The 14972-nt window shown below is 39.7% G+C and overlaps 2 protein-coding genes across 2 annotated transcripts; both read left to right on the plus strand.

Moving 5' to 3' along the window:
• Positions 1-315: 315 nt before the first annotated feature.
• LOC108059599 (uncharacterized) lies at positions 316-760 on the plus strand. Its single transcript, XM_044395500.1, is given in 3 exon segments — positions 316-576; positions 631-705; positions 707-760. Coding segments are annotated over 3 exon segments (390 nt in total).
• An 8285-nt stretch (positions 761-9045) lies between these two features.
• On the plus strand, positions 9046-11631 carry LOC108059637 (luciferin 4-monooxygenase-like). The gene is made up of 4 exons (XM_017144996.3): positions 9046-9212; positions 9277-9484; positions 10094-10280; positions 10548-11631. The coding sequence occupies exons 1-4, from the start codon at positions 9072-9074 to the stop codon at positions 11611-11613; spliced, it is 1602 nt and encodes a 533-aa protein (XP_017000485.2). The 5' UTR covers positions 9046-9071; the 3' UTR covers positions 11614-11631.
• The last annotated feature ends 3341 nt before the right edge of the window (positions 11632-14972 follow it).

Genomic DNA, 14972 nt, shown 5'->3' on the forward strand with positions numbered 1-14972 from the left:
ATTGCCATTTGACACATATACTCTAGACTTGCTTACTTAAACAACTTTTCTAGCATACTTTTAGACCAATTTTTAAGTAATTTCAGAACTTTAAAAAAAATTTCTAAGAGGTTTCAGGTCTATTACAGTTATTTTTACTCCTCAACTCAAACATAAGAATCAGAATATACCCTTATACCATCCCGAACGAAGTACAAAAATCTAGGAGCAGCAGCTGGGTGAGTCAGTGGTCCTGGGGACGTGTGTTGGGCTACTTGGGGTCGTCTGGACAAACATTACCCATCGTCGGACACCACCGGACATGACCAAATGAAAATGTGCAAGGATGCCCCTTGGCGAAGTCGTCGTCGTCGCCTCCGCCGCACAATTATTACTTCAACTTTTCATTTGGGTCTCGCCACTCTGCGCGGTTTTTCCTGGAGTCTGAAGTCTGGAGGTGCTGCAGGATACCCAGGATACTCCTGGCCATGGCTTGTAATTTCGCTTCCTGCGTCTCATTTTTCATATTTCACCGCTTTGAGTGCCATTTGGCAAACTGTAAGAACTGGAAACGGCAAAAGGCGACTGGCCAACAAGGTAAACAGACAATTTCTCAAGCGACTAATGCCCTGACTTATTGTTGAACTTAAGGGGCAAAGGATTGGAATGGGGGAGTGTGGCACATGTTCTTGTGCCAAATGACAAACCTCAAAGTGGATTCTGGACTGGGGGTTTCTAGATAAAGATTTTGACCGCCATAACAAGGGTCAGGTCTTTATAGGAGGGTATTTCTAAAAGGATTTTAACGAAGATTGAGGAATGTTAAACCTTTCGCACCTGAGGGGATTTAATATTATAATGTGAAGACAAAATAAAATATATTTACGATTATTTTCTGATACTTTAAAAAGTTTATTTAAGGTGCTAACATTTAATACGTATTATAAATAATAAAATCATACAAATTTTTAGAGCAATTCTTTTCTAAATTTAGATTTGCACAGTTTTAGTTATAAGCACAAGACCTGGTACCTTTTGTGTACAATTTTTGTTTTTAAGCAGGAAATTTCTATTTAAATTCTATAAAATTGTAGCCCAAAAAGGGCAAGTATTTTATTGCAAACTAATTCTGCATAATTTAAAAATTCCTGAGATCTTTATCACCTTTCTGCAAAGCTACAAAACTTAATGTTTTTATAATTGCTAAAATCTTATAAAAATGTTAAAAGCAAGAACCAGAACATAAAAAACCCATGGAAACAAAATCGCCTCTAATCTTCGTTCTATTCCAAAACATTGATGATAGCTTGAGATATCTGTTTATGATGGTCGCGTCGATTTGAGGCCACAAAGAAAGAGTTCAATAGCTGGCGAAGCAGATATGATGCGAGTTCAATGTCAAATAGCTGACCTCTGGCAGAGGATGGCCGAAAAAATGGGTGGCAACAGATTGCGCATACGACCTGTTGAAACAGTCGAAAGTCGCAGTTGTTGCAAAAAGCCCCAGAGAGAAGCGAATAAAAACGCAGCATTATAAACAAAAACAGCCTACGAAAAGGAAAGAGAAGAAAATGGGGCGGAGGAGGAGGGGGGGCCATAAAGAGCCTAGCAAAAGTACTGAATTTATGTGTATAAGTAAGCCACGAAGGTCATATTAAATTGCCATAAAGAGCTATCGATTTTATCTGCAACAATGAGAGAAGGAAAATCGCTGCGCACAAGAAAATGCTCCAGCATCCTAACGAGGACACTGACACCGCCTAAGGAAAATGGCAAGGAAAATGGGGGGAAAATGTAGGGGGCTGAAAGCAAAGAAAGGAAAGAAAGAAAATAAAGCAGCGGGCAGTCGGAAAATCCATAAAGAGGCGCGTCTGCGGAGGGCCGAAAAGAAAAGTTTTTCCCAGGCTCCTACCCCCTCCCCCTTTCATCCTTTGGCCACTGGCTAATTAGAAAAGTTTTCCCCTTTCCATTCCGAGCGAGTAGCTGAACGCTCATAGGTGCGAGTAGCCGAGTCGCCATTTTTTTAGCCCACGTGGCGTATGAGCGACGGAGACGGAGCGACACTGGTGTCACACCTACTTACCTACCACACGTAGCCAGGAGCTCAACCATTGGCTGGCATAAATCACAGTTGAATTTTCCACCTCCTCCTCTATTTTCCTCCTCCCCCTTTTCCCCCTCAATTTTGCTGGAGCACCTAACGCACTCGGAGAGACACACCTTCATTTCTGGAGAGGAGCAGGGGGAAAAAGAGGGCTTCTAGTTAGCTCGAGTTTCCCGGCGCACCTGCTCCTCTCTCGGCTTTCTCGCTCTCTCTTTCTCTCTCTCTCACTCACTCACTCGCTTTCTCATTTGTATTTACCTAAGACAGCAGTGGAAATATAAAAAAAGGAAGGAAAGCTGGCAAAAAACCGAGTACCTAACGAGCGAAAGCTGCGCACCTAAACCTGCGCTACACAAAAACTCCAGACGAGCTGAGAGCACCTCACAAACACACTCACGCACACTGGGAATGCGGGGGGAAAGCTGGAAAAGCGGAGGAGGAAAAGCGGTGGAAAAGGTGAAAGCCGAGCCAAACAGATGAGAACAGACGACGTTGACGAGCGAACGACGACGGCAAAATGACGATGACGTTGATGGGGAAAATAAAGCACTATGAGAAACAAGGGGGAGGGGGCTTTGGATAGTAAAGGAAAATTGTAGGAAAAATATAGGAAAATAAGTAGAAAATGGAGGGCAACTATAGAAGATATAAGAACTTAAATAGATCATACAAAATCACCTAAAAGGCTAAAACGTGTATACTTTCAGTAGAAATCAAGAAAATCTTTAGAAAAAATTATAGGAAAATATTGAGAAAATATAGGCAAACTTAAAAATTAATTCTTAAAGGCCCTTATATTTTTATCTACAAAGGAAATGAACAAAATCGTGTTTAGTTGTACCGAATAAAACACAAACTACTGTAAAACTAACCTGAACTAGAGATTTTTCTTTTGGCCGTCGGAAAAACACATGGAGCCCCACCCCTTTTGGGTGGAAAACCCCTCGAAGGTGCTCAACTTTGGTTGGCTGCCAACATTTTCGTGGTCACCTTAAAAAGCGTAGGTAGCGCCCGCCATAAAGGCCAATAAGAGCGAGCGAGACAGCAGGACAGGCAACAACCTGGCTGAGATTATATATGTGTGTGTTAGTGTGTGTGTTGGCCAGAATATCCGTGTATCTGTGTGAGAGCGAAGCCAACGAACGAAAAACGCACGACGAATAACAACTGTTACTTGCGGTTGAGGTTGCAGCTGGGTAACTGGGAAAAGGGGGCGGAAAATGTGGTGGAGAGGGGTGGGGGAGCCGTACCCACAGGTAAGAGAGAGAGGTAGCAGCGCAGCTGGCACCTACATCTCGACATGCCGCACTCTTCTAGCCAAAACGACGACGAAACGAAGACGATGGGCCAACACCTAAAACAGGTATACATATATATATGGGGCTCTCACAAACATATACACATAGAAAGGGGGAGGGGGGCTACTGACGCAGGTAGATTGGTGGATGCGTAAGGTATATTATATATATCTCAGCCAGACTTGAAGCACGTGTCTAGGTATTTTCTCTGAGGTGTGAGCAAAGGACATGCGCAGTTCCACAAAAGCTCTCTCTTCACTTTCACTGTTAACTTAACAGCAGGGGAAATTCAGGGGTATCTTAACATGGCCCCATATCGTTTGTAAACTTCACAAAAGAAAATTCATAAATAATGTTAATTTATTTTCGGCCACTGCAGCTGTCTTCGCCTGACAGTTGGCCCAAGATATGGCCATAAAATACAACCCACACAGACGCACACACACAAGAAAAGCGAGAGACATTGACCCACAAAGGAAATTAACATAATTGTTGATTCTTGCGTTTTATTGTCGAGTGCGTTTATGGCCTTGTCCTCAGAACCGAATCGATTTTGTGTAAAATTCAAGGGCCAAAACTGATGATAAAGCACATGTCCAGGGGATCGTGGAGGTCGAGGGGGTCAAGATGACTGCAAAGGACACTCATGTGGAGACAATAAGTATGCAGTATTTAAGATAACTTTCTTTTAAAGTTCTTTGTTGCATAAGATTGATGTTGCATAAATTCAAAAACGATTGCATATTTTCCTATGAATTTAATTTAGATTTTAAAATTGAGAAATCGTAAGAAAAGTTCTTTGAAAATGATAATAGCATACTTGTAGGCAGCTTTTTAAAAGATTTTAAGCTTTTCGAATTTTAGAAAATATGTTGCCAAATAAATTAATAAATAAATAAATTTAATTTTAAAAAATATTTATACCATAATCTTAGGCAGCTTTTTAAAAGATTTACACTTTTTAGAAATTTTATGAATTACTTTGGTTTTGTTTTAATTGGAAATCATAATAAAATTCATATTTTCCCTTCCATTATCTTCCACTCTTTAAGGCAGCTTTGATTGAATTTTAATTTCCATTGATTGCACTTTTTGACCTTTCTTCGCTTCGCAAACAAAAAAGTTGTGCATACGCCATGTTGCCCCGTAACAAGCCAACAAAATTTGCATTGTAGTCCTTTTTTTTTTGGGAGGGGGGCAGACCAAATGAACAGTTCCGTTGTCGGGAAACTTTGCTCGCACTTTTCACGCTTTTCTTTCTAAGGACCGGAGATTGGAGAAAGGAGCAACAGGATGCAAAGTGGACCATCCTTGTTGCTCTTTTGGCTGCTACAAATAACCGGCATCAACTTTAATCACCTGCTTAATTAAATCAGTTTCGCCCAGCCACCCCCCATTTCCCCCCTCCCTTTTGCAGGTTGGTCATTGTTCTGTTTTCCCGAGTTTTCCTGGCTGCCTGCATAAATTATGTGCTGCATAATCACCTACAAGCGTTCTATTTAAGCTCCTGGCAAGTGTCCTTTGCACTCCATCCGCCGAGCTCCTTGTTTTCTGCTTTTTTGACCATTTTTTCCTGCTGGTCGCTGATGTCCGATAAAGTTCTTAAATCATTTACGTTTTCCTTGTCTTTTCCTTTGTTTTTCCTTCGCTGCGGTTTTCATTTGCTTAATGCCTGCGTTGAGTTTTTATTTTATCGCGGAAATCAGATGCGGATTTATGTTTTTTAATTCCATTAGAGGGTATTTTCTTTTGGCGAAAATTAAGATATACATCTGCATAGTGAAAGGTGAGCTAAATAAAAAAAATAGGGCAATAAATTGTGAAGAGAATTTAACGATCTGTAAAAGGATTTAATAAATCTCCTTGCAGGTTTTAGATTTAAGGAAACAGTATTATTAAGGGGGTATAATGACTTTTTTCATTTTTAAATAAATATGAATCATATAAAAAATTTAAAATATTTTTAAATCTAAAATAAGGCATTTAAGTCATAAAACAAAACGTTTTTATTGCCTCATTATTAATTTTAACAATTAAATTGAAGACATACCTCGCTCCAAACATCATAAACAAAACCAAACTTTCACTAGAGCTTGAGAAAACCTTTCATATTTCATTGACGTATAACTTGTCCTTATCAATTTCCCCTCATAAATAAACCATCGATGTTTGTTCAATTGTAAGCGAAACTACAAAAGCAATTAACAGAGACACGAGTATAATTGGCAGCGCCCCAAACTCCAGTCCCCAATTCCAGAGACCCTCCTTCTGGTTAATGTAATGTACCGCAATTTACGTCAACTTAATACTCATTACTGAGCATGAGTTTTTCCCAGGATATGTGCTCTAAGGATATGTGCTTCGTAGTTCGAATTTCCCGCTCCATTTCTCGCACGCCTAGGTAAGATTTATGGAAGAGTGGGAAGAACTCCAAGGACCTCAAGTGTGCAACGCAATTTGGCGAAAGTATCAAATTACTCCCACAAAACACTTTCACTACGACGGCATCGCCTTCGGATTTTTCCCTGCTGCGACCACTGGACGTAGAAAAGTAAACAGAAGGTTAATGGATTTGACACACGGTTCCAAGGAAGCCACGGCACTTGGGCGTGAAATGGATATGCTTTCAGGCTAGGCACACACACGATTTCTGAGTTCTGAGTTTTGGGTTCCGAGTTCCGAGGAGGTGGAACGAAATTGGGGAAAAAAACATTGTTTTGTTTACTCCGAGCACATGTGAACTATGCTAGATTCTTAAAGAAATGTGGGCTCAGAACAACTAGAATTCTATGACGCAAAGTTATCATTAAAGTTAAAAGAAAAACTTTGTATTTTATACAAAAATATTAAATTCCTTACTTTTTGAAATCGTTAAGAAATTAAATTTAATTTTATCGAATTTAGCAACTTGTTCGCTATTTTTGTTAAAAAACTGTATAAAAGTATGCAAGAAAATATTTTTAATTAGAAGATCTCAAGTTTTTGTTCTAAAAAGTAACGTTTTTTGTCTGCATACTTTAAGGCACCTTTTTAATTGATTTTAAATCCGTAAGAATTTTTGTGGTAATAAAATAGTGAATATTGATCTATAATATTTATCTATAATATAAACAATAAATAAATAAAAGAAATATTTTTGTTCCTTTTTAAAACTTTAAAATCGGCGTACAGTTTAAAACAAAATGAGTTTTAAATAACCTCTATATAACTATATCGATTCAAAATTGGCTCTTCATCCTTTTAAGCTCAAGTTGCGTTTGCCTGACTTTTCGAGGCACTTTAATTTGTTTTCCCACTCTGTTTGGAAAATCCCCCCGACGCTACGCATTGCTGGTCGTGTTTATTTAAACTTTCGCTGCACGTCCGTTCAGCCAGAAGCTGCAGGCTCAAAGTTCCAATCAGTCCTGCCTTTTGCCGTCTGGCTGACAATTGGCCAGGACATTCAGGACTTTCGAGGGGGTGCCAAGCACGTTTTCGCTGGGGGGTTCGAAATAAGGCGAAGAAAAGTGCAACTGTTTACGGGAAATTTGCGCAGTTTTTTGCACCATTTCACTTTCACAAACACACACATGAGTTTTCCCGAATAAATGCAGCTGAAAATAAATCATGTGCGAAGGTGTCCTTAGCCACCGCAGGCAATCTGCGCCACTGACAGTTTTAATGCCGAATGAAGTCCCCTTTTCACCCAGCCACCCCCACTTTTCTCGCACTTGTGGCATATGTGTGACGTTTCAATATCCTGTTGCGTGATTTTTATTTTCATATTTTTTATGGAGATTTTCCCCGGTGCGTGTGTGGTGTGTGTGTGCGAGTTTTGCTACGTGAAAAGTCGCAAGTCACAAATCAAAATGCTCGCCATTGTTTGGCTTTTGCTTTTTGGCTTTGGTTCCACTCTGTATGTTTTTGTTTTCGCATGTTCTTCTTGTTGGCTTCGCTTCGTTTAGGCCTTTGAGCTGTCTACTTAGGAGGTTTGGCTAGGGGTTTTTCCCATATATATATTCGTATACCCCCACCTTTATGGTTGTTCAGATAGAGAGTCACGCCAGCAGCCAATAAATCAAAATCTATATTGCTGGCCCCCATAACTCGATTTTTATACCAGTTGTTGATTTTGTGATTTATGTCACGGTGGTTTTGCTCTGTGTTTTGGATTTTTGATATGGCCGAAGTGAAAAAGTTAATGGAGCAAAATAGGGAGTTTACTCTACAAATGACACCCATTAAAAAAAATAGAAGTTGTTTGCGTTAAATTGCGTTCCCTCAAGGAATCTGTAAATAAAGTGCCAAGAATATGCAATAGACATCTCTTAAGTGCTTTAAATTTTTCCCAATAAATAATTGTTAATAATTTTAATTTAATTGAAATACAAAATCTATATTAAAAATATAAAAAATATTTAAATTACAAAAATATCTTCTTATTTTAAATTTTATTACATATTTAAAAATCTCCTTCTTCCAATAATTTTATTTATCCAATATACTTATTTATATTCCACCAACTAAATCCCAAACATCCTTACCATTTCCACTCCTTCCCCAAACCGAATTGTAATATCCATTTACTACGAAAGCTGGCAAAGTTTTCCAATACCATTTGCCATAATTCTGCTTTGCACATTGACACCTAACCGAAAGGCGTTCAATAAGAGCCAAAAGACAAGAAAAAAATGGGAAGGAGCTCTAAAAAATTGTGAAAAGCACTCGAAGTCTTGGACAACACTTTTCCGACTTGGACATGGACACTTAACTGACAATGTCTGACCTTTTCACACAGCACAAGTCGACGAAAAGTAAAAGCAAAATTTAAGCAAAAATCCTACAAAGACATAACAAAATTTTTGATGTATGTGCAAATGTGGGGGGTCAGTTGCTGAAAAGGGCGGGGAAAAAACTCTTTCTACGGGGGTTGGAAAATGCTTACGTGATGTTCAAGTTTTGTGTGAAGGTCGTAGGGAGGTTTGAGGAGTAAAAAAGCCAAGTCAAGTCAGCGCATTGTTGCATACGTAAGGAAAAGCCTGGAAAAGGGGGAAAACTTCGGGGAGGGGAAAGGGCAGTGAAGATTGGAAGATGGTGACGGCGCCTTTGTGTCACAAGTTGCCAACACATATTTTCCGACTCCAGAAAGAGTTCCCCAGTCAAACTTAAAACTGTCAGAAGTTTCGCCATCTCTTTTTCGCCCTCTAAGCCCATATCTTTTTCCCGGCTGCTCTACCCGTCTCTGTCTCTACGTGAAGCATCCACATTTGGCCGCCTGTCAACAGCTGCTCCTCAGAAACGCAGGACGCGATTCAATATTGATTTAACCTTCTGGCGATTAAAAGTGCATTTAAAGCTGGGAAAAGGGTTAAAGTGTCCAGAAAGCGATGTACAGTGGTTGAAATTAACAATCTATTTATTAAAAATGTTAGATTTCTATTATATAAACGTTCTGTCTAATACCACTCATCAATTAAATGTATTGCAGTTATCGTAATTGTAAGCAAGCTAGCTGAAAATTTCTTTAGGCAAACGTTTATTGTAAAGATTATCTTCTGATAAGAAATTTTACTCTTAATGCACGCGAAGCAAATAAACAGTTTACTATCTCGTCACCGAGTTTTCACTATATATTTACATTTTCCTAGACTATCGCCTCAGTTTAAAACCTTTTGTGGGAGACAACAGATCGTATAATAATTTTTTATAAGATGACTGAGTTACCAGTGATTTACAGTGAAGAGGAAAAGGTATGGAGTGGACCCCCAAGGAGTACCATTTACAAGGAAGATACTTCTTTGGGTAGAATTATTTTCCACACCATGAGAAACTGGCCGAAAAATGTGTGCCTGGTCAGTATTATAAGAAAACAAATCAAAGTCTTTAAGAAAAATAATTTATATTTATAAAATTCAGATATGTGATATTACAGGGGTCTCCCTAACTTTCGAGCAAGTCCTAACCTGGGCCATTCGAATTGCCCAATCCTTTAGGAAAAGGTTACTCAACCATAAGAATATCATTGGCATCGCTGCCAAAAATTCTACGTATGTCATGCCTCTGGTAGTGGCATGTCTAATGAATGGAACTCCCTTCCATGCTGTGAGTCCAGTGTTGGATGAAGGTAATATAATAACAAGAGAGAACGTTATAGTCGGGTGCCACGACTATCAGATACCCGTTACTCAGGTAAAGGGAGTGCGAGGGAGATGGAGATAGAGATAGAAAACTTTGATCACGCATAACTTTTTAACGAATGGTCCGATTAGAAAAATTTCTTCTACATTTCGATAGGTGTTGATAAACACAATAAAACTGCATTTTTACTTTTCAAAAATATTAAAATCTTTAAAATCGTATACAAGCGATTGAGGGCGTTAGAGAAGGCGTGGCACCATTTTGAAACAAACTTGCGCTGCGTAGGAACTCCTAAAATCTGCATGCAAAATGCCAATCTTCTATCTTTTATAGTTTCCGAGATCTCAGCGTTCATACAGACAGACAGACGGACAGACGGACAGACGGACAGACAGACGGACAGACGGACATGGCTAGATCGACTCGGCTAGTGATCCTGATCAAGAATATATATACTTTATGGGGTCGGAAACGCTTCCTTCTCCCTGTTACATACTTTTGCACGAATACAATATACCCTTTTACTCTACGAGTAACGGGTATAATAATTCAAAATATTAAATATTACTAACTAAAAATATGTAATTAATTCCAGCCACTTTAAAGCATATGTTTTCGATCACCAAGCCTAAGCTGATTTTCTGCGATGGCAATGTTTGGCAGAAAATTCATGCAGCTACTATCGATTGGCGACCTGAGATTTTTATTATCACTGGAAAAGTTGAGGGTGTACTCAGTATTGAGTCACTGCTCGATTATACAGATGACGAGAATATTTACCAGTGAGCATTAAAAAGTTATAATCTTTAGAGTTTTCAAAATCACTTATAAAGGTGTGTAAAAGTATGCAATGAAAATAAGGACGTAATCTTTCAGGATCAAAATAAATTGTTGCATACTTTGAGACACACTATCTTCATGTTTTCTACATACTTTCTTAATGTTTTCTACATACTTTCTCCGTGTTTTCTACATGTATTATAATCATTATAATTATCATTATAATAATCATTTTAATTATAATCATTTTATAATCCATTTAATTTCAGACCGGAACCCTTGGCGGAGGGTGGCAATCAGACAGTGGTTATTCTCTGCTCCTCGGGAACAACTGGTTTACCGAAAGCCATATGTCTTTCCAACAACGAAGTACTGCCAATGCCAATGGCCAATAGCGAGTCTGTCATCTATACTGCAAGTGGTCTGGATTGGACCTCGGGTCTAGCAGCTTATATTATTGCCGCTGCTCTCGGCAGTACCATGATCTGCAGTAGCAACCCTTTAACGCCGGAGTATTTCGTCCATTTGATGAAGAAGTACAAGATCACTCACACATCATTGGCTCCTTGGTATCTATCAGCGATATGCAGCTGCCCAGAAGCCACAGCTGGAGATTTAAAATCCCTCAGGAAATTATTTTTCACCGGTGGTGCGATTTCCTCGGCTACAGGCGAAAAACTTAAGGATCTCTTCAGGAATGCTGTCATCTGTGCGAGTTACGGACTAACAGAAACGGGCACCATTTCGATGAGTTTCGACAGTCGAAATTGCCTAACCGCTGGCAGACCTTTTACCGGAGTACGGGTTAAAATTATAGACGAGACCAATCGGAATCTGGGACCCAATGAGGTGGGAGAGATATGTGTACAAGTAGGAAACCACTGGAATGGATACTTTGGAAATTCCGAGGCCACTCAAAATGTCCTGGATTCTGAGGGTTGGTTTCATACAGGAGATCTGGGTTACTTGGATGATCAACACCTGCTTCACATAGTGGATCGCAAGAAGGCCGTCCTCAAGTACCTGGGTTACCAGTACTGGACCTTTGAGATAGAGAAAGTTATTTCGGAACTACCAGGAGTGCAGGATGTTTGTGTTGTGGGAATCTACGATGAGCGGGTTGGTGATGCAGCTGGAGCTTTGGTAGTGAGAACTAAAGGATCGAACATCAAGGAACAGGAAATTACAGAACATGTGGGGAAACGATTGCCGCCAATTCGGAAGCAACTTCATTCCGGTGTCCAGTTCACAGATCATTTGCCGGCCAATTTAAATGGCAAGGTTGATCGCAAGGCAGCGCGAGAGGAATTCTTAGCAAAAAAAGAATTAATATAATATAACAAATTTATAAAATATTTTATTATATATATCGTAGTTATTTTATAAATTTATATACAACATTTTCCTGTTTTTTCATGACGAAATTCAGGATCGTAAGCCTAAACTTTCCCTAATCACCTCCACCTGCCACCGGCATTTCCATTTTTCATCGAAAAGCCCCAAGGACAAGCAAACAACAGCTGCCTGCAAGTATGCTACAATAAACTGCACTGCAGGACGTACAGTGAGGCCTACTGCAAAGGTACTGCCCCAAATTGCTCGCCCCATCAAATATCCTTGAGCCACGTTGCACTGTTTTCAGCTAGGATATTTCCAAAGGCAGGATGTGAGGGGCCGTGTGTGCCGGTTGTTGCGTGTTTACGCAACGTAACCAAAGTCAAAACCTCGATTAGGATTCAATCTGCTGCTGCGGGCAACACTGGCTACGTTGTTTGTCCTTGTTGTTGTTACCCCCCTGACGACCCCCAACCCCAATTTTATAGCCATACATACCCGTGCACTTCCACATCCACTTCCCCCTTCCAATTGACCCCACGCAGGTCAGGCAACAAAGTCAAACCGATTAAAACACACGCACAGGGTTAGAGACAGACAAGTCAGGATGCTGCAGGATGGACTTTGGACTAAGGGATACCTCTTATAAGGGAGGTTATGGTTTTTTGTATGTAAAGTTAGGATAATAAATTAATGTGAGAGATAACAATAAACACTGTACTAAATGTACATTCCAATAAACGACCAGTGATCTAAAAAACACTATACTAAGTGAACACTAAATGAATACTGAACTAAATTAACAGTGTACTAAATGACACTGTAGTAAATGAACACTGTACCAAATGAACACCGTACTAAGTGAACACTGTACTAAATGAACAATTTACTAAACATGATATTGAATTCTCCAGAGATCCTGTTTATAATATTTTTAAATATTTTGTAAAATCTAAACTTCCTTTCTATAAACTATTTTATGTAATAGGAGTTTGTTATAAAATCTACAAATATTCTAAACTGCTAAGAAGGTAAAACAACACACCCTACTTGTAAACTTTAGGCGACTACAGGGTACACCAAAAGTACAGACATCATCGCAGCTCCCATGTCCAGCCATATCCTTTCGTGTCCACATAGGTAGTCCCATTGTAGTCCACTCCGGAACGAAACAGTGGGGCTCCGAAGCTCCGCAGCGGTATTCTTCAAGGGGCAATTAACTGTTAAGCTGCCAAACAGGGAAAAAACGCCAGAAAAAAGTGCAAAATCAAGCGAAAAAAACTAGTTGTATCACTGGATGGAGAGCGCGGTATCCAAAGGGATGTGTGCGGGACTTGCATAGATTAGATTTCAGCTGGATGCCACGCCCCCCTCCCCCTCCCTGCAACGCCAGCCCACCAAACGGGGGGAATCCCTGATCCGATCCCCACGTTGCAGTAACGAAATATTTGCAGCTGCCACAAAAGCGGGGACCGCACAGTGGCGGCCATAAAAGAGCCATTAACGCCAGGAGTTTGGACGAGCAGCCACTCCCCCCTTTCACCCACCGCCCACATCCTCGCACATCCTTGGAGGATAATTTAAAGCGCTTAAATTCGGGGCGGTGAAAATGGCTGAGTGGAAACTGTCAGCAACATCAGCGCATCCAATTGCCAATTAGCCAAGGTGCAAGAAATCAAATTAAAAACCGCAGAAAGCGGGAAAAACAACTAAAATGAACAAGAAAAAGGGAAAACTTCACCTTGAAGATTAAATAAATTTTTGGGAAACTCCTTTTTAGACAAAAATATGCAAAAGAAAAGGGAAAAAACATCAGCGAACATAAAACCAATTTCAGATGAAGAAAAACCCTAAAAAGAAAGTCGTTGGAAATTTGATTTAAATGTAAGCAGCTTAAATACGCTCTCAAAAATAGTTTTACAATTTAATGTTTATAATATAATAAAGATAAAATTGTTTAAAAACATGCCTAAGATTTGATTAATAACTCTTTTATCCTAACAAATTGAAGTATTTTATAGAAAAGTATTTTTAAATAACATGACTTGCTAAACTCAGCATACATTTATAAAGTCCCTGCGAAAGAGTATAAATCGTGGGGACTCAGAACCTTAGACAGGACGAAGGACACTCATCAAGGAGCAAGGACATGACCACGCCCAGCTGTCTGAACAGTCTAGAGCAAAATAATTTGTCGAGTGTCCGTTGCAGCCAGAGATCCTTGAAGCGAAGGCCACTTAGCACTGAAGGTGCATCAATGAGCTTTCCATTTTCTTCCTCCGAATCCAATACAGTCCCCCTTTTATTTTCCACAAAACAAATCTTTCAGCGGAAATCTCAATCTGTGCTCGAGCAAATTGTTGTTTAAATAAAAATTTAAAGCAAATTGCCGCGCGGAAGTAAATCGTTTTGTGGTAATGGTGGATAAAAAATGTAAGCCACAGCATATCAAATTACCCCTCGGATGGAAAACGAAGAGGAGATGCTGCCAGATGACAAAGTGCGTGGCTTTCCGAGGGGATGGGGATGTAACAAGGTGTAGCTGGAAGTAAGTCAGCTCCTTGATAAGTGGGGATTCGGATTGGGATTGGCATTCCGGGATCTTAAGGGGTGGTTTCATCCCGGCGATGCGGTTGACAGTCGCGGGCGTTTTGATGCGATGCTGAAAAATTGTTGCTAATTTTTTAACAGTCAACGGCGACGGAGTTCCGGAGATTTGAGCTAGGAATATCGCATTTCAGGGGAGTGCAAATGGTTGGCATTTTAATTTTATTAGAACAGGCGCAACAAGCGAGGGATAAAAGAAAATCCCCTCAAATGATTTTTGGTTGTAGATCTATTTCAGAGATAAAAGATACAAAAACACTTAGGAAGAAGCAAACCAAAAGTTTTTAATAATTTCTTTTTTATTTATTTAATTTTTTTGTAAATAAAATAAAAAAAGAGTTTTTAAATGCGTGTTTTTAAGTAATGCCCGAAAATTCCAGATTTACCCGATTCACATGCACAAATTCCCAGGGTATAACAAATGCACCTTTCAGCAGCGAAAAACACACAAGCTCATTGTCTTTCATACAGCTCCCCAACCTATTTCCCAATGCAATTTAAGCAGCCGCAGAAAAATGTTGCCAACATATTTTGCACAATGTTTTCCTACGCACACAGGAGCAAAAAGGCAGCAGACGAACGACTTGAGGGACTTTGCTGAAATGACATTTGGCTCCGCATGTGACAGGATGTGCAGGAGAAGGAGAAAGGTCCTTGCAGGAGCAGCCAGCCGTTGGCATTGAAAGAAGCAATTTAAGTCGGGTACAGAGTGGGAGGGATAACATCTCTAGGTAGGTAGGTACAAATAAGAT

This window comes from Drosophila takahashii, chromosome 3R (genome assembly GCF_030179915.1).
Source record: "Drosophila takahashii strain IR98-3 E-12201 chromosome 3R, DtakHiC1v2, whole genome shotgun sequence".
Taxonomy (NCBI): domain Eukaryota; kingdom Metazoa; phylum Arthropoda; class Insecta; order Diptera; family Drosophilidae; genus Drosophila; species Drosophila takahashii.

Excerpts from the sequence above, each read along its gene's own strand:
- LOC108059637 (XM_017144996.3), top strand. The coding sequence starts at position 9,072 with ATGACTGAGTTACCAGTGATTTACAGTGAAGAGGAAAAGGTATGGAGT. Across the intron at positions 9,485-10,093 it reads GAGTCCAGTGTTGGATGAAG|CCACTTTAAAGCATATGTTT; the intron begins GTAATATAATAA and ends AATTAATTCCAG. Across the intron at positions 10,281-10,547 it reads GATGACGAGAATATTTACCA|ACCGGAACCCTTGGCGGAGG; the intron begins GTGAGCATTAAA and ends ATTTAATTTCAG.